Here is a 23,800-nt window from a genome sequence, read left to right on the forward strand (position 1 = left end):
TCGGGCAGAACATGTTTTAGTGAAACCTCTTGAAATGTTAGAAGTATGTCTGTCCTTAAATATTTCTCTGTAGAAGTAAACACTCTAAAAGAAGGCTAAGGAGCACTCCACAGCGATGACGCTGCTGTAGGTCCAGGGATATATACTGAGTGAAGACTCCAAGCACACAGCCTGCGGATAACAGAGAACAGCCAGCCATGGAGCAGAGCAAGACTGTGCTGATGGACACCCCACCGGTGAGTGACCCTGAGACCTCAAGCACTATTCCATGCTTGGATTAGGAGTGTAGCATCTAGGGGTATGATATGGCTCAGACCATGAACTGCCAATCTTATAGTACAGTGGAGAAAAACCCCTAAAATGATATCAGTTAGGGCTTGTTTACACGACCGTGGCCCCTCCGTGCCTGTGCTGTGGACCGCATATTGCGGTCCGCAATGCACGGGCACCGACCGTGGGGCTGCCGCATGCAGATCGCGATTCCATTCACTTGAATGGGGTCCGCGATCTGTCTGTTCCGCAAAAAGATAAAGCAAGTTCTATTTTTTTTCAGTGTGGAGGCACGGAACGGAACCCACGAAAGCACTCCGTAGTGCTTCCGTAGGGTTCCGTTCCATGTTTCCATTCCGCAACGCATCTCCGGTTTTGCGGAACCCTTCAAGTGAATGGGTCTGCATTTATGATGCGGAATGCACATGGCCAGTGCCCCGTGTATTGCGGACCCGCCGTATGCGGGCCGCAATACGGCAACGACGGTCGTGTGAGCAAGCCCCTAGGGCTTGTTCACACGAACGTATGGGTTCCGTTGCCATATTGCGGACCGCATATGCAGATCCGCAATAAACGGACACCGTTCTGTGTGCATTCCGCATCACAGATGCGGACCCATTCACTTGAATGCCGTAGAAAGAAAGGTAATCCAGCTCAATACACAGACGGTGCAACGGTACTTTATTTCAGAGGTTAAAAATCAAACATCCAGTATAGTGTATAATATTCTACTAATATTATGGTCAAGACTCTAGAATGTTCATTTTAGCTCATAGTAAATAATAATTTTCTATCATCATGATTTAGAATGCTCATTCTATCTCATAGGTGGATAATCTAGTAGGATGAGTTAGAATGCTCACTTTATTTTTTAATGGAGAATAATCTAGTAACGTCATGTCTTAGAATGCTTATTTAACTCATAATGGATAATAATCTGCTGCCATTATGATTATTTATGTCATAGGTGGAGAATCTAATATCATGGTTTAGAATGCTCATTTATGTCATAGGTGAAGAATTTAATATCATGGTTTAGAATGCTCATTTATGTCATAGGTGAAGAATTTAATATCATGGTTTAGAATGCTCATTTTAGCCCCCAGTGGATAAAAATCTGCTAATATGACGAGTTAGAATGGTCAGTATAGTGTATACTAATCTACTAATATGGTCTAGAATGCTCAGTTAAATTTATGATGCATAATAATATCCTAATGTCATAATTTAGAAAGCTCATTTTAGCTCACAGTGGATATACTTGTGCGGGTGCTAAAATGAGCATTCTAAACCACGATATAAGTAGATTATTATATACAATAAACTAAACGGAGCATTCAAACTCCTCATACAGTATTAGAAGATATACATCTTCTAATACTGTATGAGGAGTTAGAATGCTCCGTTTAGTTTATTGTATATAATAATCTGCTTATATCGTGGTTTAGAATGCTCAGTTTAGCTCACATTGTCCTCTCTTTCTCCCAGGTATACTCAGAGCTGCTTCCCATGCCCCGTATCCCATGTCTTGGTGGTGTTAAGAAGCTCCTGTGTGTGGTGCTGGTTGTGGTAGTCCTGGTTGTGGTTCTCATTGCCGTCCTCTTGATGAGTGTGCATATGAGCCAGAAACACACAGAGACGGTAGGAAGTAAATGCATGGTGTAACACAATGAAAGTCTTGATTCCATTTATACATGTATTTTTGTCGTTCATCCGCAGGGTTGTTGTCAGTTGTCAGATCTCCACTACTGGAAAAGTAAATGCGTCAGAAATTTGGATCATTTTGTGTACGGCCCAGTAGCCCATGGGGCAGGTTGTATAAATGAGCAGTTATCCAGTACCACCCACCGCTTGCATATAACATCTGGTTACTACGTGTAGAGATGTAGCAGAGCCGATGGGGTAATTTTTGTTAATTCAGATGATGCAGTACACAGCACACTCCGCCAAATTACATATTAAGTATATACTGTAAGCATTTTCTAATAGTTATTAGTCTGATACAAAGGACTAAGCTCTGGTATCACGGTAGTAACATTATGGCTTAATGACTCTTAATGAATGATCTGCAATACAGTGTAATCAGTCAGGGCTGTAGTATATAGTAGTGGTATCTGCCGCTCCTGATCTGTATCTAATCTACTCACCTGAGCACGTACCTGATGTGTCCACTACCGAATTACCCTCCGCTGGATAAATCTACTCTTCCCCCCCCCCCCCAAAATAATCCTATAGGGTGGGTTCACGCAGAGGTTTTTAAAGAAGGTTTTGAGGCAGGTTTTTCAGCCAAAGCCGGAGGTAGATCCAGCAGGAAGGAGAAATCCTTCCTTTATATTTCCAATCCCTTTAAAATCCACTTCTTTGCTTTGGCTGAAAAACCCGCAGGAAAATCTGCCTTAAAAAAAAACCTCCTCCAAAAAAACTCTGGTGAGCCTATCCTAAGACCTCATGCACACGGCCGTTGTTGGCCTGTGCCCGTGCTGCAGATCTCAAATTGCGGTCTGCAATGCATGGGCACGGACCACGTGGCCGCCCTCATGCAGACACGGACCCCATTCAAGTGATCTGCATCCTACTTTTTTGAAAACCTTTCCGGATTGCGGACCCATTCAAGTGAACGGTCAGTGTCCTTATATTGCGGAGCTGCGGTTTGCGGGCTGCAATATAGGCACCGGCCAACAACGGTTGTGTGCGTGAGGCCTAAGGGCCAGTTCACACTGAGTTTTTAGGCACCGATTTTGGAGAGTTTCTGCCTAAAAATCAGCTCCAAAAACACCTCAAAACAGCCTTCCTTTCATTTCAATGGGAAGCAGCGCGTGCTTTTTTTTTTTTACTTGTAAAAAAAGAAGTGTGGAAAAGAGAAGCAGCGCGTCCTGCCTTGGGGCAGAATTGGCTGAAAAACCCGCAGGAAAATCTGCCTTAAAAAAAAACCTCCTCCAAAAAAACTCTGGTGAGCCTATCCTAAGACCTCATGCACACGGCCGTTGTTGGCCTGTGCCCGTGCTGCAGATCTCAAATTGCGGTCTGCAATGCATGGGCACGGACCACGTGGCCGCCCTCATGCAGACACGGACCCCATTCAAGTGATCTGCATCCTACTTTTTTGAAAACCTTTCCGGATTGCGGACCCATTCAAGTGAACGGTCAGTGTCCTTATATTGCGGAGCTGCGGTTTGCGGGCTGCAATATAGGCACCGGCCAACAACGGTTGTGTGCGTGAGGCCTAAGGGCCAGTTCACACTGAGTTTTTAGGCACCGATTTTGGAGAGTTTCTGCCTAAAAATCAGCTCCAAAAACACCTCAAAACAGCCTTCCTTTCATTTCAATGGGAAGCAGCGCGTGCTTTTTTTTTTTTACTTGTAAAAAAAGAAGTGTGGAAAAGAGAAGCAGCGCGTCCTGCCTTGGGGCAGAATTGGCGCTGAATCTCCCAAGCTGAAAAAAAAACAGCTCCATGAAAGTTTCTGTGTTTTTGTGCATTTTCTATGCTTTTTTGACACAGATCTGCTTCAAAAACATCAAGCTGAAAATTCAGCTTTGTAAAGAAGTGAACCCATTGGTTAAAAAAAAAACATGCGGATCCTGCGCTGATTTTTTAAGAATTAGTCGTGAACTAGGTTCCTGCACACGCTTCGGATTACGCCGGTAATACAGTACTGTCCATAAGAGAGATCTCGTGGACACTTTGCCTTTTTTGTGATTTTGAAATCTGTAGCCGGTCAATTGTTGTTGTAGGTTTTCTTTTTTTGTGTGTGCGTCTTTTACCCATTTCAATAAAATGGTGAGATCTGCAGAAAATCGGCATCAAATCCGCACCAAAAACTGCACAAAAACGCAATAAATAGTGCGGATTTATGTGCAGGTTTCATGCCAATTTTCTGCACATAAATCTGCACCGCTTGGAGCCATCCTTAGGCCCCTTTCACACGAGCGAGTATTCCGCGCGGATGCGATGCGGGAGGTGAACGCATTGCACCCGCACTGAATCCTGACCCATTCATTTCTATGGGGCTGTGCACACGAGCGGTGATTTTCACGCATCACTTGTGCGTTGCGTGAAAATCGCAGCATGCTCCTCTTTGTGCGTTTTTCACGTAACGCAGGCCCCATAGAAATAATTGGGGTTGCGTGAAAATCGCAAGCATCCGCAAGCAAGTGCGGATGCGGTGCGATTTTCACGCACGGTTGCTAGGAGACGATCGGGATGGAGACCCGATCATTATTATTTTCCCTTGTAACATGGTTATAAGGGAAAATAATAGCATTCTGAATACAGAATGCATAGTAAAACATCGCTGGAGGGGTTAAAAATAAATAGATAATAATTTAACTCACCTTAGTCCACTTGATCGCGTAGCCCGGCATCTCCTTCTAGCTTCATCTGATCTCTGTGCAGCAACAGGACCTTTGGTGACGTCATTCCGGTCATCACATGATCCATCACCATGGTAAAAGATCATGTGACGTACCATGTGATGACTGGAGTGACGTCATCAAAGGTCCTGTTGCTGCACAGAGATCAGATGAATCCAGAAGGAGATGCCGGGCTACGCGATCAAGTGGACTAAGGTGAGTTAAATTTTTTTATTTTATTTTTTAACCCCTCCAGCCCTATTGTACTATGCATTCTGTATTCAGAATGCTATTATTTTCCCTTATAACCATGTTATAAGGGAAAATAATACAATCTACACAACACCGATCCCAAGCCCGAACTTCTGTGAAGAAGTTCGGGTTTGGGTACCAAACAAGCGCGATCTTTTTCACGCGAGTGCAAAACGCATTACAATGTTTTGCACTCGTGCGGAAAAATCGCGGGTGTTCCCGTAACGCACCCGCACATTTTCCCGCAACGCCCGTGTGAAAGAGGCCTTAGGCCTCTTTCACACGAACGATACGGATTGGATCAGGATACGTTCACGATTCCTTCAGTGAAACTCGCACCATTAGGCCCCTTTCACACGAGCGTGCCGGATTAGGTCCGGATGCGTTCAGTGAAACTTGCACTATTTTGCAAGCAAGTTCAGTCAGTTTTGTCTGCGATTGCGTTCAGTTGTTCCGTTTTTTCCGCGCGGGTGCAATGCGTTTTGATGCATTTTTCACACGCGTGATAAAAAACTGAAGGTTTACAAACAACATCTCCTAGCAACCATCAGTGAAAAACGCATCGCACCCGCACTTGCTTCCAGATGCGATGCGTTACTCACGCAGCCCCATTCACTTCTATGGGGCCAGGGCTGCGTGAAAAATGCTGAATATAGAACATGCTGCGATTCTCACGCAACGCAGAACTGATGCGTGAAAAACAACGCTCATGTACACAGAACCATTGAAATGAATGGGTCCGGATTCAGTGCTGGTGCTATGCGTTCACGTCATACATTGCACCCGCACGGAAAACTCGCTCGTGTGAAAGAGGCCTTACGCCAGCAGGTTCAGTCAGTTTTGTCTGCATTTGCGTTCAGTGTTTCAGTTTTTTCTGCGTGGCGTTTTTCACGTGCGTGAAAAAAAAAACTGAATGTTTACAAACAACATCTGCGAATGCGTTTTTCACTGAAGCCCCATTCACTTCTATGGGGCCAGGGCTGCGTGAAAAATGCTGAATATAGAACATGCTGCGATTCTCACGCAACGCACAAGTGATGCGTGAAAAACAACGCTCATGTACACAGACTCATTGAAATGAATGGGTCAGGATTCAGTGCGGGTGCTATGCGTTCACATCACGCATCGCACCCGCGTGGAAAACTCGCTCGTGTGAAAGGGGCCCTAGGGTATGTTCACACAGCATCTTTTGCCGTGGAATTTTGGCACGGACACCCACGCTGGAACTTCGCCAGTGGCCGCGTGGTTTCTTTCTTGTGTCCACTTCTCATTCATTCCGCTGCTCCACGCTCTTTCAAATGAATGGGAGGCAGAAAGAACGCGACTGCCGGTAGGATTTTGGTGGTGGAGGTTTTGCTGTGGCTGTCTGCTCCAAAATTCAGCAAAAAAAAAAACGTTGTGTGAACGGCCCCTTAGGGTTTGGCTACACGGTAAGATGTGTCGCGCGAGAGCCAGAAGCAGAAAAGTCACACAACCCAAAAATATGTGCGACTTGTCCGCAATTTGCTGTCGTGCGATTATTTTAGAACCAAGACGTAGGTGGGTCATGTGTCGATTCCACTAAAGTCAATGGGGTGAAAGTTGTGTGACCTCTGACCCCTGTGACCTTGTTCAATTACGAAACCATTGACATACATTACATGAAATATCGTGCCACTTTCTTGCTGCGCAACTGAGGTAGACGGCTCATTTAGGATGAGGCGTGCGCCTCGTCATGAATTAGGCGCATCTATGAATTAAGCGTGTCATGAAAAAAATAGGTTTTCAACTACATTTATGCTTGTATCCAGGCGTACAATTAGTACATTTCCCCGATTCAGAGTTCTGTCCCTGACATGCCCCCACCACTCCCAATTGTCCGTGCGACTAAATATTGTTACAGAGCCATTAAAAAAGGGACTTGTGACCTTTTGTTATCCTAAAAAAGTTGCAAAGCCCTTAGTAAATGTGCCCCACTCTTTGTAGCTGCTGTCTCTCTGGCTAAGGGATGAGGGTGCAGAATAGGGGACCCCCTCTTTACTCCCTGAAAGCAGGGTGTTCTTCATCGGACTACCCTTCAATACGTGTATATGTCCCGGCCGCTAGGGGTAAGCCATTTACGGTATCTCTTCTCCGCACTGCCCTTTCTTGGGGTATACACGCGCACAATCATCTTCACTGCTGTATCTCTGTCCCCTTAGATTTTCCAGATGTCTCTGCATGACGGAACGGATGCCAAGCTAAGAAGTAGTGGCGTGGCAACCTTTCACCTAGACACTGGCATCAACACTTCGGCTAGTGTTGTGTACGACTACAGCAAGGTACTGTGATCACTACTGAGGGTGCAGTCACAAGTGAACGCCAACTCCGGGGGTCCACTTTTATATAAGGCAAAAGAATATGAGAAAAATGCAGGATTTTTATAAAGGAGCTGTCGCCTCTCCTGACATGTCTGGTTTACTAACTACCTCCATTCCCCATGTCATAACAATCCTGAAGCATCTATTTTTATGACTCCATGTAGTGCCATTCCCCTGTTATTCCGACTAGAAGTTTATGAATGAATTGCCAACAATCTGCAATGAAGGTGCAGTTGGGTGTTACCAGTTAGGGGTGTGTCCCTGCACAGCCTGACACTATCCAATCAGCGCTGCCAGTTTCAAATCGTGCAGGGACACACCCCCAACTGGTGACACCCATCTAGACCTTTATTGCAAACTGCTGGCAAGTCTTTTATATCTTCAAGGTCAGGTTTCTCAATGCCATTTTGGAAGCCATTAATCGGGAGTGGATCATAAAAAGAGAGAAAGTATAAAAGACAGATACAACTTCTCCTCTTGGTTTTGGCTTCCAGAATTGCATCAGGAAACCTGACCGTGCGGCGCTACCCTTCTAGCAGGAATAATACAGGAATAACACATCATAGAGTCCTAACAAAAGAGGCTCCAGAGTTGTTACTACACGGGGGATGCAAGTAGTTACTAAAACAGACATGTCAGGAAAGGTGACAGGTTCTCTTTAAAAGGAGGGTCTCCAAGTGTGTTGGCATCCATGGTACATAAGGTGGTTAAGGGGTTAGTCATAGTATAGTATACATACTATGTAGTATATGTATAGTATATAGTATAGTAATATCCCTAGAGGTCTTAGCATTGAATACCTAGTATCTGTAGTGGTCTAGGGAGATGAAGGGGTTACTATTGGTACCTATTATTAATAGTTATAAAAATATCAATAGAAGAAGTTATGGGTTAAAATCGAATATCCCCGCAGGTCTAGGGTTGTTTAGTGGTTAAAGAGGTTGTCCATAAAATAATAAAATAAGTTTTCCAGCACTTCCCTGGTCTGCCACCAGTCCCTATCCATCCTACCCCATAGATGAGATGGAACTGCTGCAGCCAATCACAGGCTGTGGTGCTAACGTGTCATTATCACTTAGGTCACATATCATCGCTGGACCAGAAAGAAGAAAGAGCAGAGGGGAACAAGGGTAGCGCTGGGTATAGGCAGATATGATGGGACACAAAAGTGTGACCTGTCCCCTAGTGGTGGCTCCAGGTAAAGCTTTTGCACTGGGGACTAAGAGCTTCTCTCCCTGCCTAAATGTGATCCATTGCCTTTCTAATGACTGCTGAGAATGAGGCAGATGTTATAAACCCTGTCTGTACTTCCAGCTGCTGATCTGCACTCGCCCACGCCCTGGACACGCGTGTTACATTACACGTATGGAACCAGAACACATACAGAGTCTCCAGAACATTGCCGAAAATGTGCTGAGCAAGGTAATGTATTATAGGATAGAAACTATAGGGCAGCAGCATCCCTGTCACTTGTTAAAGCGTCTATTTTATTTCTATATGTTTCTTTCTTTCATAGTTTTTTTTGTGTGTGTGTGTGTGTATATATATAATATATATAAAAAAAATATGTCAGCACTAGACAATAAAAAGAAAGAAAAACAGAGGTGCAAGCCCAATGGGACAAGACTACTGCCCAAATAAGTAAAAAATACAAATAGGCCGCACACTCAAATATAAAAAGAAAAAAGTTTATTCATCCATGGGTGAATAAACATTTTTTTTATATATATATATATATATTTGTGTGCTGCCTTCTTGCATATATATATATTTTTTTAATTTTTTATAATATATATATTTATTTATATTTTATAAAAAATTTTACAGCGCTAGATACCAACATTTTTTATGTATTATTAAATGCCTATTAAACTGAACACATATATATATAATTGTAGGCGGATGACGACGATGGCTGTTTTAACCTCTGTGAGAAAGAAATAATCACAGCTCACCTGGGCCGGGGAGCACGGACGTGCCAAGACTGCGCCACAGTAATTTCAAGGGAAAAGGTCCAGCTCACTATAAATAAATCTTTATTGGATCATCTGGGTAAGGACACAGCGGTACACAAAAAATCCAAAGCGTTTAGAATCGTAAACAATACGATCAGTGCGCCATGAGGAATGATCGTACTGTTTAAGATCCGAAACGTGGTAAATATATATATATTTTTGTTTGTGTACTGCTATGTCCTTACCCAGATGATCCAATAAAGGTTTTGGATTTTATTTGTGGTCACCTGGACCTTTTTCCTTGAGACAAAATTGAATCTCTGGCTGTTAGTGGAATCAGTCAACATTGTGCCGCCAGACCCACCCCCTCCTCGACAGCTTAGCTGAGCTTCTATGATCTATGTCTGTGTCATTCTGAATGAAATATGATCTTGGCGTCATCTTATACTGTAATTTGTTTGCTTTCCCACCTAGGTGGGCTCTGAGGCTGTCAAACAGAATGACCCCGAAAAGCTGGTGAGTGATCCTTCCATCCTGGGCACCACCATCCGGGTGCTGTGTGGAGATCTGCCAGTCTACTGGACCTAATGGACGCTTCCGAAATTCACTGACATTCATCTGTGTCCTCCACAACACCTCTACCTGCCTTGTCCAGATGTGTAACCTACAAACACGTAGTGCAACACATGTGTATATGTACCTGCAACCTACCGCAGCATATAGATTATATACATCATATGCTTATACATATGGTCCCCTGTAATATAACATCCACCATGGATGACCACCCCCCTCCAAAGACCACACATCTCACTGCCATGTTTTTACCACTCCCCATTCAATAACCAGGTATGATATGCTGTAAACCATAGCGCCCGATACAGTAAGAACCCGATGACGCCTACACCCCGCATCGCCGCATGTGACTGCTTTCTTCATTCCCGGATGCTATAGACAGACTTGTATATTTTATGTGCATTTTCTCACATCTGAATTGTATTGTGGAAAAATGATGTTCAAATCAAATTCAAAATAAAAAAAATTTCAGCATTCAGCTAGGAATGTGATCTATTGACTTGGTAATCCGGACGTCACTCTGGATACGCACGGTTATGGACACCTGCGGTTGAATCTGAACGCACATTAGCTATTAGAAATAACCAGACCCTAATGAAATGAATGAACGAGCTCTCACAATGCATGTGGGCTGTCTTGTGGATGTTCCTATGGGCACGTCTCCTTGTCGGTGTTGACCTCAACCCTTTTCCAATTGTTAACGCCGGTGTGACCAATACATTAGGCGCGTCTCTTGTCCTCCGTGCGCCAAAAACCTCAAGTATACCCGAGTTAGGGGTTGGCGCCATTCTGTGGCTTAAATCATATTAAATAGCCACAGAGGCCCAGTTCCCTCCTGCTATGCCCCACACAGAAAAGTGGTGAGTGAGTGCCATACTTGGCAACTTTTTGGGCATAGTATTGGGGGAGGCAGCAGGATAACACAGTTAGGGCATCGGGATGAGGAATTTGAGTTGAGAAGGTGGAAAGGGTGATGAAAAAGTGAGGAGTCTAAGATGTCTGTGTGTCGAACTGCAGAGATAAGATATGGCTGAAAGAAGTCGTCATGGAGGTCTGGCTCGAATATAAAAGATGAGGAAAGTGAACTTCTACATGAGAGGAGACATCACAGGATGTAATACTAGGTATGAGGTGCTGTATTCTCCTGTTGTCACGGCTGTAAGTGAGCAACTAGAGCATACACAGAAAATAGAGCCACTGACCGGACCCAAACTAGGGAGGATAAAGGGTGACCCCTGTCAGACCCTCAAAGCTTTCCCTATGCTGCTAAGCACATACCCGGATCCTAATGGTGGAACAAGGCATGCCCGCGTACCTAAGACTGATGACCACTGTAACCCCTACAATAGTGGAAGGGGCACGGCCACCGGTGCCCTGCTCAGTATATGGAGGGAACCGTGGTCGCCTCGGATCCGGTCAGAAAACAAACAGATACACTACAATGTCTGCACACTTAGCTGAAGGTGCTGCAGCAGCAGAGAAGACGGATCCAAAGACAGGTGGCAATATCCGGAGTACTTGCTGCAGCAGAACAAAGGTCCAGTGAAAAGATAGCATACAAGTGAAGATACTCAAGCAAGAGCTACAACTCAAATGAGAAATATAATCCACACTCTACAAAAGGAGGAGGGGAGATTTAAAGGCAGAGAAATCAAACATAGGAGGAACAGCTGGAAGGAAGGAAACAGAAAGTAATGACCTCATCCCAGGGGTGGAGAAACAGAGCAGTGAGAACTCCTCCAAGCTCTGGTAGTGACATCATCACAGGGGTGGAGAAACAGAGCTGTGAGAACGTCTCAAAGCTCTGGTAGTGACAGTACCCCCCCCCCCCCCCTCTACGGGTGGACTCCGGACACCCAGGACCCACCTTCTCAGGATGAGCCCTATGAAATGCCCTGATGAGGCGAGTGGCTTTAATGTCCGACACCAGAACCCACATCCTCTCCTCAGGACCATAACCCCTCCAATGAACGAGGTACTGAAGAGAACCGCGGACAATGCGAGAGTCCACAATTCTGGAAACCTCAAACTCCAGATTGCCATCAACCAAAATCGGAGGAGGAGGCAAAGAGGAGGGTACCGTGGGCTGGACATATGGTTTTAAGAGAGATCTGTGAAATACATTATGTATCTTCCAAACCCGTGGAAGATCAAGACGGAAGGCAACAGGATTGATGACTGACAAGATTTTATAAGGCCCAATAAACTTGGGACCCAATTTCCAGGAGGGAACCTTCAGTTTAATATTTTTTGTAGACAACCACACCAGATCACCCACATTCAGGTCCGGACCAGGCACACGTCTCTTATCAGCCACACGCTTATACTTCTCACTCATCTTTCTAAGATTACTCTGAATCTTTTGCCAAATGGTAGACAAAGACGAGGAAAATCTCTCCTCCTCAGGTAAACCAGAAGGAGCCCCTCCCGAGAATGTCCCAAACTGCGGATGGAACCCATATGCACCAAAGAATGGTGACTTATCAGAAGATTCCTGACGACGGTTGTTCAGAGCAAACTCAGCAAGAGGGAGAAATGAACACCAATCCTCCTGATTCTCTGCCACAAAACAGCGCAAATATGTCTCCAGATTCTGATTGAGGCGCTCAGTCTGACCATTCGACTGCGGGTGAAAAGCAGAAGAGAAGGACAGCCGAACCCCCAGGCGAGAACAGAAAGCCTTCCAGAATCTGGACACAAACTGCGTGCCTCTATCGGAAACAATATCAGAGGGAATGCCATGCAACTTAACAATATGGTCGACAAAAGCTTGCGCAAACGTTTTAGCATTGGGTAAACCAGGGAAAGGTACGAAATGAGCCATCTTGCTAAAACGGTCCACCACCACCAGGATCACCGACTTCCCTGAGGAACGAGGAAGATCCGTGATAAAGTCCATGGACAGGTGTGTCCAAGGACGGGAAGGTATGGGTAACGGGAGAAGGGAACCTGAAGGCCGTGAACGAGGGACCTTAGCGCGAGCGCACGTCTCACAAGCAGCCACAAAACCCTCTACCGACTTACGAAGAGCCGGCCACCAAAATCTCTGAGCAATGAGATCTACCGTGGCTCTACTCCCGGGGAGACCAGCAAGAACAGTATCATGATGCTCCTTGAAGAGTTTGTGACGTAGCTCAGGAGGCACAAACAACTTCCCAGAAGGACAACGGGCAGGTGCCTCAGTCTGGGCAGCCTGGACCTCGGCCTCCAAATCAGAATATAGAGCAGAAACAACTACCCCCTCCGCCAAAATGGGACCCGGGTCCTCGGAGTTTCCTCCTCCCGGAAAACAGCGAGAGAGAGCATCAGCCTTCACATTTTTGATCCCAGGGCGGAATGTAACGACAAAATTGAATCTGGAGAAGAACAGAGACCATCTGGCCTGTCTCGGATTCATACGCCTGGCCGACTCCAAGTATGCCAGATTCCTATGGTCGGTAAAAACGGTGATAGGGTGCCTGGCCCCCTCCAACCAATGGTGCCATTCCTCGAAAGCCAACTTGATGGCCAACAACTCCCTATCTCCCACATCATAGTTTTTCTCTGCCGGGTAGAGTTTTTTAGAGAAAAAGGCACAGGGTCGCCATTTGGCAGGAGAAGGGCCCTGGGACAAAACCGCACCCACACCCACCTCGGAAGCATCCACCTCAACAATAAAAGGTAAGGAAACATCGGGATGCACCAAGACGGGAGCAGACGCAAAACTCTCTTTAATCTTAGAAAAAGCTGCAAGCGCCTCCTCCGACCAAGAGGAAAAATCCGCCCCCTTTTTTGTCATGTCAGTGAGGGGTTTGACAACAGAGGAATAATTCAAAATGAACTTTCTGTAATAGTTTGCAAAACCCAGAAAGCGCATCAATGCCTTCTGATTCTCGGGAAGCTCCCATTCAAGTACAGCACGGACCTTCTCCGGATCCATGCGAAAACCAGAAGCAGAGAGGAGAAAACCCAGAAATTGAATCTCTGATACCATAAAAACACATTTCTCCAGCTTGGCGTACAATTTATTTTCCCGCAGAATCTGCAGAACCTGAAAAAGATGATCCTGATGGGTCTGAACATCAGGGGAAAAAATCAAAATATCATCAAGATACACCAATACAAATTTCCCCATTAAATGGTAGAAAATACTGTTAACAAAATGCTGAAAGACGGCCGGAGCATTCATCAGGCCGAAAGGCATAACGAGATTCTCGAAATGCCCGTTAGGGGTATTAAAGGCCGTTTTCCATTCATCCCCCTCTCTGACCCTGACCAGGTTGTACGCACCTCTCAAATCCAATTTGGAAAAAACCTTGGCCCCAACAATTTGGTTGAAGAGGTCCGGGATCAGAGGAAGGGGATAGGGATCGCGAATCGTGATACGGTTCAGCTCCCTAAAATCTAGGCAATGTCTCAGAGAGCCATCTTTTTTTTTAACAAAAAAAAAAAAACAGCGGCAACAGGTGATTTTGAGGGATGAATATGCCCCTTATCGAGACTCTCGGAGATATAGGTTCGCATTGCGATTCTTTCCGGTTGTGAGAGATTGTAGAGGCGTGCTTTTGGCAGCTTGGCGCCGGGAATGAGGTTAATGGGACAGTCAAACTCCCGGTGAGGAGGTAGCTCCTGAACACCGCTCTCGGAAAAGACGTCCGAGAAATCAGAGAGAAATGATGGCACAGTTTTAGTAGACACCTCTGCAAAAGTCGCTGTGAGACAATTCTCTCTACAAAAGTCACTCCACTCATTTATTTGCCTTCCTTGCCAATCAATAGTGGGGTTATGTCTAGTGAGCCAGGGTAACCCCAAAACTAGAGGAGAAGGCAATCCGTTAAGGACAAAACAAGATATATCCTCCACATGAGTGTCACCCACAGCCAACCGGATATTGTGAACAATGCCCTTCAGAGATCTCTGTGAGAGTGGAGCAGAGTCAATAGCAAAAACAGGTATATCCTTTTCTAATGTACAAACCTGAAAACCATGCATGGCTACAAATTGAGTGTCAATAAGATTGACGGCCGCTCCACTATCGACAAAAATCTCACAAGAAATGACTTTGCTCTCTAGCGCCACCCTGGCAGACAGGAGAAAACGGGAACTGCAGGTCAGAGGAAAAGCATCAATTCCTACATCAACTTTGCCCAAAGTAGCAGATGAAGCAGAGTTTGATGATTTACCTTTTGAGGTTTTTCTCTTATTATCGCTCTTAGTACAGTTCAAGAATCTCCTAGAGGGACAAACATTTGCCAAATGACCTATGCCCCCACAACAAAAACACACCATACTCTGAGGACTAAATCCTCTTTTATCAGGGGCAAGTCGACCTAGCTGCATGGGCTCCTCCTCAGAGGGGACCGAGACAGGATGAGGCCCTTGCACACTGAATGAGTCCGCACCACTGCCCCTAGACTGACAATGGCTGGACAGAGAGGTCTCGTTTCTTTCTCTTAGACGCCTGTCAAGGCGTACCGCCAATGACATGGCAGACTCTAAGGACGTTGGTCTCTCATGGAAAGCAAACGCATCTTTCAATCTCTCTGAGAGACCATGACAGAACGGACTCCGGAGTGCAGCATCATTCCAACCTGAATCAGCTGCCCATCTCCGAAATTCAGAACAATAAAACTCCGCAGACAGTTTGTTCTGGCATAAAAAACGTAAGTTAGATTCGGCCAGCGCAACACGATCCGGGTCATCATATATCTGCCCCAGGGCCACAAAAAATCTTTCCACGGATCGAAGGGAGGGATCCCCTGATGGCAGCGAAAATGCCCAAGTCTGAGCATTACCCCTGAGCAGGGAGATGGCAATCCTCACCCTCTGCTCTTCATTACCAGAGGAATGGGGACACAAGCAAAAATGGAGTTTGCATGCCTCTCTGAAGCGAACAAAATTCTCACTGCCCCCGGAGAACGTTTCCGGAAGTCAGACCTTTGGCTCGCAACAGACTCCATGGGCCGGAGCAGAGCCCAATGCTTGAAGCTGAGTCATAGATTGACGGAGATCCGCTACCTCCAAAGAAAGACCCTGCATGCGGTCAACCAGGCCAGAAAGCGGATCCATGTCAAAAGAGACGGTTTTGGTGGATTATAATGTCACGGCTGTAAGTGAGCAACTAGAGCATACACAGAAAATAGAGCCACTGACCGGACCCAAACTAGGGAGGATAAAGGGTGACCCCTGTCAGACCCTCAAAGCTTTCCCTATGCTGCTAAGCACATACCCGGATCCTAATGGTGGAACGAGGCATGCCCGCGTACCTAAGACTGATGACCACTGTATCCCCTACAATAGTGGAAGGGGCACGGCCACCGGTGCCCTGCTCAGTATATGGAGGGAACCGTGGTCGCCTCGGATCCGGTCAGAAAACAAACAGATACACTACAATGTCTGCACACTTAGCTGAAGGTGCTGCGGCAGCAGAGAAGACGGATCCAAAGACAGGTGGCAATATCCGGAGTACTTGCTGCAGCAGAACAAAGGTCCAGTGAAAAAATAGCATACAAGTGAAGATACTCAAGCAAGAGCTACAACTCAAATGAGAAATATAATCCACACTCTAAAGGAGGAGGGGAGATTTAAAGGCAGAGAAATCAAACATAGGAGGAACAGCTGGAAGGAAGGAAACAGAAAGTAATGACCTCATCCCAGGGGCGGAGAAACAGAGCAGTGAGAACTCCTCCAAGCTCTGGTAGTGACATCATCACAGGGGTGGAGAAACAGAGCTGTGAGAACGTCTCAAAGCTCTGGTAGTGACACCTGTATGTCTAGTAGCACTGAAAGACCAGGCAGCATGCTGAATGTAGGGATGGCTTAGTGTTGGGGCCTGCGTCTCACCTCATCAGCCCCCTTCTTCATATCTTAAGTAGAGACAACTGAGGGAGGAGGAGGACAGAACGAGGCAGCTGGCGCTGGCCACCACAGGGCGCCAACATCTGCCAAGGTATTTTGTGCTGCTAGTTCTTTCTGCTGGGCCAGCATTTTGTGCTGCGCTATATTATTGTTGATCCCGCCTTCAGCCAATGTGGGGCCACTATTAGTTTTTTTTTTTTCAAAGGCCACTTTGTTTCCAGTCAGCCCCTGCCAAAGTCGGGTATTCGGAAAGTGTTTACCCTTTCACTTTTCTCACGTGAATCTGAACTCAATACCCTATGATGATAAAGTGAAAACAAAATTTTTGAAATGTTTGCAAATTTATTAAAAAGGAAAAACTAAATTTTTGCATGGACATAAGTATTCAGACCCTTTGCTATGACACTTAGGCCTCAGGCCTCCCATTTTTCTTGATCATCTCTGAGATGTTTCTACACCTTGATCGGAGTCGCCAGTGGTAAATTTAGTTCATTCACATAATTTGGAAAGACATGGCCCTTTCTATATGAGGTCTCACAGATGACAATTCATATCAGAGGAAAAAAACAAGCCATGCGGAAGAAAGAATTGCCTGTAGAGCCCAGAGACAGGATTGTGTGGAGGCACAGATCTAGAGAAGGTACAAAAATATTTCTGCTGCATTGAAAGTTCCCAAAAGCACAGTAGCCTCCATAATTCTTACATGGAAGAAGTTTGGAACAACTAAGAGTATTCCTAGAGCTGGCCGCCCCATCAAACAAGGGCCTTGATAAGAGAGGTGACCAAGATCCCAATGGTCAGTCTGGCTGAGCTCCAAAGATTCTGTATGCAGATGGGAAAAACTTACAGAAGATCAACCATCGCTGCAGCACTTCTCCAATCTGGCCTTTATGGCAGAGAGACCATAAAGTAAAAGACACATGAAAGCTGTAACGGAACGCCTAGCACCCCGACCGGGTACCTCCGTCGATAGATGCTCCTAGTGCTTCCAGAGGACGAAAAGCCTACCTGGAGTTTGCAAGAAAAGCACCTAAAGGACTCTCAGAGTGTGAGAAACAAGATTCTCTGGTCTGATGAAACCAAGATTGAACTTTATGGCCTCAGTTCTAAGCTTCATGTCCGGGGGAAACAAGACACTGCTCATCACCTGCCTAATACCATCCCTACAGTGAAGAATGGTGGTGGTAGCATCATGCTGTTGGGGTGTTTTTCAGTAGCAAGGACAGGAAGACTAGGCAGGGTTGAGAGAAAGCTGAATGGAGCAAAGTACATAAATATTCTTAATGAAAACCTGATCCAGAGTGCTCTGGACCTCAGACTGGGCTGAAGGTTCACCTTCAAACAAGGAAATGACCCCAAGTACACCGCCAAGACAACACTGGAGTGACTTAGGGACAACTCTGTGAATGTCTTTGAGTGGTCCAGCCAGAGCCCTGACTTGAACCCAATTGAATATCTCTGTAGAGATCTGAAAATGGCTGACCATCAACGTTCTCCATCCAACCTGAGAGAGCTTGAGAGGATCTGCAGAGAAGAATGGCAGAAAATCCTCAAATCCAGGTGTGCAAACCTTGTGGCCTCATCCCCAAGAAGACTAGAGTCTGTAATCACTGCCAAAGGGGCTTCAACTAAGTCCTGAGTAAAGGCTCTGAATACTTATGTCAACGCAAGATTTTAGTTTTTCTTTTTCAATAAAGTGAAAGAGTCTACTCTGAAGGCTTTCCGAATCCATTGTATGTATTACATGTTTATTTTATTACCCATGGTAATGACATGGAGCTGTGCATCACAAGCTACTGATGATAACCAGACCAATAAGATATTTAGGAGTTGTTTGAGGACATGTGGAAGCCAAGAAGATGAAATCACTGGAAGGTGGACACTTCAAGGGAGCGTTATAACATATTCAATGTCTGGCAGCCTCACTGAATAGCAGTGCACAATATTATTGGTAATGCTGATCTCAAAGGGCAGGGCGCCACATCTGTCATATGTCAAGAGGGATCCAAGTTCCCATCATTATGTCTACAATCTGTAGACATAATGATCTCTAGAAATCCTCCCCTACTAGGGTCTCATTTGCTTCAGTATATATTAGGGAGTTACAGGATAAACTTAAAGCACATCTGTCAGCAGATTTGTGCCTATGACACTGGCTGACCTGCTACATGTGCGCTTGGCAACTGAAGGCATCTGTGTTGGTCCCATCTTCATAAGTGCCCGCATTGCTGAGAAGTTTTAATATATGCAAATGAGCCTCTAGGAGCAACGGGGGCGTTACCATTACTCCTAGAGGCTCAGCTCTCTCTGCACTTTGACTGACAAGGCCAGGCAGTGTAAACGTGATCACACCTGGTCCTGACTTCTCCTAAAGTGAAGCAAAGTGCAAAGGGAGCGGCAGTTGCAGAGAGAGAGGAGCCTCTAGGTGCATGGGCAAAGATCACTGTGTGGCATGGCAGAATCGCAACGGTAAGTGACCGGGGGTCGAGTCCAAAAATGCTAAGTGGCGGCCAAAGTCACCATGAAGCCCCAATCTTCTAGTTAGGCCTCATGCACATGACAGTATTTTTTCACGGTCCACAAAACGGGGTTCCGTTGTTCCGTGAGCCGTGTCAGTTTTTTTTTCCGTGTGTCTTCTTTGATTTTTGGAGGATCACCAGACATCAAAAGTGAAAAAAAAATCTAAGTCAAGTTTGCCTTGAAAATGATAGGAAAAAAACGGACACGGATCACGGACACGGATGACAATATTGTGTGCCTCTGTGTTTTTTCACGGACCCATTGACTTGAATGGGTCCACGAACCGTTGTCCGTGAAAAAAATAGGACAGGTCCTATTTTTTTTCACGGACTGGAAACACGGATCACAGACGCGGATGACAAACGGTGCATTTTCCGAGTTTTCAACGGACCCATTGAAAGTCAATGGGTCCGCAGAAAATCACGGAAAACGGAACAACGGACACGGAACCCAACAATGGTCGTGTGCATGAGGCCTTATTGGATGATCAAATTCTGCAGTTGTCTAATTTCTCTCACTTTTTTTCTATCTATTTATGTAGATGTCTATTTTACGACTGAAATGTGCACAAAAGCAGTCTAGTTTTTACTTTTTACTTCCCTCCAGGGCTGGCTTATTTTTATTTGTGAGTTTTGAGTGGAGAAATGGGACTGTTTTTGCATTAAAAGTCACACTTTCAGGTAGACGTGGGACTTTTCACAGCACATTTGTGCTTTTTTTTCCCATACAGATACAGATTCTAATTAGACCATAATAGAAACCGAACCATCAGAGACCTGACTAAGGGTCCATTCACACGTCCGCAAAATGTTTCTGTTCTGTGGCGGCGTTTTATTGATGACGTGCTTTTTATATGGGAGGGGGGGGAGAAACACTTTTGGAATTTTTTAAAGAGATAAATAAAAAAGATTTTTACTTAGAATTCACACATCGAATTATAGTGTGAAAGAGATAAATTTTTTAGATTTGACCATTTATAGTAAAGGGGACAAAATATGCACTAAAACATTTAATAAACCAACGGCTGCCAACAGCTTTACCCCTAAGGAGAGTTGCCATTTACCACGGTGGCTTGAAAATATACCAAGAAGCCAGTTTTTACTTATCAAAAGGAACTGCACTGAGATAGAGGGACATAAGAAAGAAGCGGAACACATGCAGAAAAAATTTGAATCTAAGGGGTACAATAAAGAAAAATTAATAGAGCAAAAAACTAAGGGTACTTTAACACTTGCGTTAAACTTTTCCGGTATTGAGTTTCGTCCTAGGGGCTCAATACAGGAAAAAAAGTTTTATCCTAATGCATTCTGAATGGAGAGCAATCAGTTCAGTATGCATCAGTATGTCTTCAGTTCTACGCATGCTGCGGTATTTTCTCCGGAACACTTGCCAGAATGCCGGATCCGGCATTATTTTCCGTTGAAATGCATTAATGCCCCAAGTGTTCCGGAAAAACGGACCCGGTTTTGCAATCTGCGCATGCGCAGACCTTTAAAGATGTGAAAAAGAAAAATACCGGATCCGTTTTTCCGGATGACAACCGGAGAGACAGATCTGGTATTGCAATGCATTTGTGAGACGGATCCGCATCCGGATCCATCTACAAATGGTATCAGTTTGCATACAGATTGCCGGATCTGGCAGGCAGTTCCGGCAACGGAACGGCCTGCCGGAATACAACAACTCAAGTGTGAAAATACCCTAAAATAGGGCAATTAAATAGACAAACCCTGTTGGAAGATTCGGTAAATAATAAAGTATATGAACCGCAAAAAATAAGAGAAGGAATATTCCACCTATTATTATACTGTACAATGGCCAAACTAAACAGTTTAGAAAGGTAGTGAGTAGATATTGGGGTATTTTAAAAGAGGATAAGGTAATTGGAGATTGCATTCCAGATATCCCAAGGTTCGTTTATCGAAAAGCAAGAAATGTAGGGAATATGGTGGCATCCACAAGAGAATGTGCGGCAATAGGCAACAAAAAGGTGGAAAATAAAGATTTACCAAAAGGCTTTTACCCATGCAAAAGATGTTTGGGGTGTAAAAAATCCCCAAAAAATAAAAACAACTTCAGATAGAGAATAGAGATGGTTCATACAAATATGAAATTAGGGAATATATAACATGTAATAGTCGGGGGGTAATATATGCAATTATATGCATAAGGTCTATATTGGCCATACAAAGAGACAATTAAAGAAGAGAATGGGAGAACATGTATATAACATTCAAAGAAGATTTGAGGGGCATCCATTATCGAGGCAGTATATAGAAGAACATGAAGGAAAGTTTGAAGGGTCAATTTTTTATGGGTTGGAAATAGTTAAGGTAGATGAACAGGGGGTGGGGGTTACATTAAAGGCATCTCAAGAACAGAAACACTGGTACCGAAGGGTCTAAATGCTGAAATAGAATTGTTTGCTTTGGATTAATGGGGGGAAATAAATAAGAAAGTAGAACGAGAAGAACAGGACTGCTGAGAAGAAGGGTGTGGCACATTAAGGGTTAAGGCAGGAAAATCGAGCAGGTATATTAGGGTCGTATCGATAAGCACCAGATTGATTCCCTGATGAAGGACAACACATTGCCTGAAACGCGTTGGTAGCTTGGCACTTGTAACGATCCGTAGCTCGTATAGTGACGTCAATAGTCCGCTCCACGTGAGTGCGGGGCGTGCTCCAGCAAAAAGATACCGGATCCGCAAAACCCTGAAATGAAGCCTGCAACAGAAGAAAAGCCGAGACCAAGGAGGAAGGTTCAATAGCAAGGTAATCTTGGTTTACGTATTAGCACGTACCTGTGGTCTTTCTCAAGCAGGGGGAAACAGGGAGAACAGCGGGGAAGGTAGTGCGCGGTATCCTGAATATAATTGTTTATGGTGAGGTATCTTTAGCAGCAGGTATTGCAGTACTGTTGCGGTACTGCAGCACAAAATATAGGGAGCATCAGCGGCAGTGGATCATTGAAATTACATTTGAGTTTATTTCCAGGTCCTCCATATTGTGCATTGAGAATCTTGTTATGTAACTGTTTATTTCATGTAATGTACCTGGTTCACCAGCAGGTAGCAGCGTAAAGGGCAGAGCTGTACTTAGATAGAATGGAACTTACCATTCCATTCTAAACCCCCTCTGGAGAGGAGTGGGCTTGTCCTACTTCCTGCAGGAAAGGTGGGAACCAGTAAGTTTCAGTCTAGCTTACCGCCAGCTAGGGGAAGGGTGTGCAGGGGCACGTCTCTGCTCGACATGCCAACACCAGCCAGAGCACCCTAAGCTCTGCTGGCCATGGAGACCAAAGCTTGAAGCATTAGGAGCCAGGAGGAAAGTTCCCTGGCAGAACCTAGAGTCAGACTACAGAGAAGAAGTGCAGCATACAGAAGAAGCTGAGTTATAAGGCCAGCCTATCAGTACAGTAGAGTCAGAGAGAAACAGAGATATAGCAGAGTGGAATTTGCCTGCCAGTTTCATGCTGAAGCCTGCTGGAACCAAGACAAAGCCTGTAAACCATTTTGGAGAACGTTTATTCAAAGTAAAGCTGCCATTGAACGTCATCTCAAGGTCTGGACTCAAGTTATTCTTTTATCCCTCAATTATTCCCCCTATTTATTGCTTCGGAGCCAAAGCATGGGGTCCAGCCGTATCCAAGTATGACTTTACTATGTTTATTGCGAAGCGACAGGCGCAGGAAAGTGCGCGCCGTCTACCGAGGGGTTAATCCACCATCTTTGCCAGTGATGGCGTATGTTCTTCTTATACCTCAAGAGCGGGAAAACAGAGAAACGCCCAGCCCAAGAGCGGGACGCGACAGCCCTGCCCACCGGGAACTGCCCAGTGCAAGTGTAGAGAGTGAAGACTTCACCCCTAAGAATCCAACCTCCTTACCAGTTTGCTCCAGCCAGCGAGAAGACGACAGCATGGCGTGTCCATCCAGGCCTAACTGGGGAGAGATGGTCTGGGGGAATGAGCTCAAAGTGCAAGCCCGCCTGGAAGAAGTGAGACACTCCCAAGTGCAGCGGAACCCAGCAAGAGAACTGGCGGTGTCCACTCCACCACCTAGGAAGGACTGCCCACCCATCCAACAAAATCCGATGGTCCCGCCGGAGGTGACAGCCCATGCACAGACGATGTGGAACTATAAGAAGGCAATCGAGGACTGGGTAATCCAGGTCCTGGACCACCCACGGCCGGGGGATCCGCATCTAGAGAGACGCCGAGGCATCGTCCTATGGTTTTCGGTGGAACGTGGCAGTGGATTCCTGGTAGACGAAGAGGACGGTGTGGAACTATTCATGGGCCACCGGTCAGTAAAGCTCCCCTATTTGCCTCAGGATCGTCATAGTCTCTACGTGGGGGACCACGTTGAGTATACCCCCATGAACTCTCTCAAGGGACCCTTTGCCACTGGGGTCACCCTATTGACCAAGCCTCTTGTCCCTACGCCAGTCGCCGAGAGCTGGCAGGAGGATCCAGCAGCCACGGGCCACATGCACTGCCTTCAAGAGACCGCAGAGGGAGTCCTCCACTTCCAGGAGAAACCGCAGCCCCAGCCGGAGCCACTGATCCCGGGACTACCACCACCTCAGACCTTCCTGATGGGATACCAGGCCATGACAGCCTTCTCGTACAACCCCACTGTTATGAATTATCAGCTGCCATGGAAGATGGCATCGGCTGCAGCAAGAATGCCCCGATCTCCA

At 45.6% G+C, this 23,800-nt stretch overlaps 1 protein-coding gene and 1 long non-coding RNA gene across 2 annotated transcripts; one reads left to right on the forward strand and one right to left on the reverse strand.

Moving 5' to 3' along the window:
- The first annotated feature begins 82 nt into the window (after window positions 1-82).
- On the forward strand, window positions 83-10,220 carry SFTPC (surfactant protein C). The gene is made up of 5 exons (XM_040414781.1): window positions 83-236; window positions 1,759-1,911; window positions 7,053-7,172; window positions 8,526-8,633; window positions 9,641-10,220. Exons 1-5 carry the CDS (start codon window positions 198-200, stop codon window positions 9,752-9,754), a joined length of 534 nt encoding a protein of 177 aa, XP_040270715.1. The 5' UTR covers window positions 83-197; the 3' UTR covers window positions 9,755-10,220.
- Window positions 9,914-17,483, reverse strand: LOC120986292. The gene is made up of 2 exons (XR_005775665.1): window positions 16,487-17,483; window positions 9,914-10,886 (listed from the first exon to the last, which is right to left on the reverse strand). It is a non-coding gene; the product is annotated as an uncharacterized LOC120986292 (long non-coding RNA).
- Between the last annotated feature and the right edge of the window lie 6,317 nt (window positions 17,484-23,800).

Source organism: Bufo bufo, chromosome 1, assembly GCF_905171765.1.
Source record: "Bufo bufo chromosome 1, aBufBuf1.1, whole genome shotgun sequence".
NCBI lineage: Eukaryota > Metazoa > Chordata > Amphibia > Anura > Bufonidae > Bufo > Bufo bufo.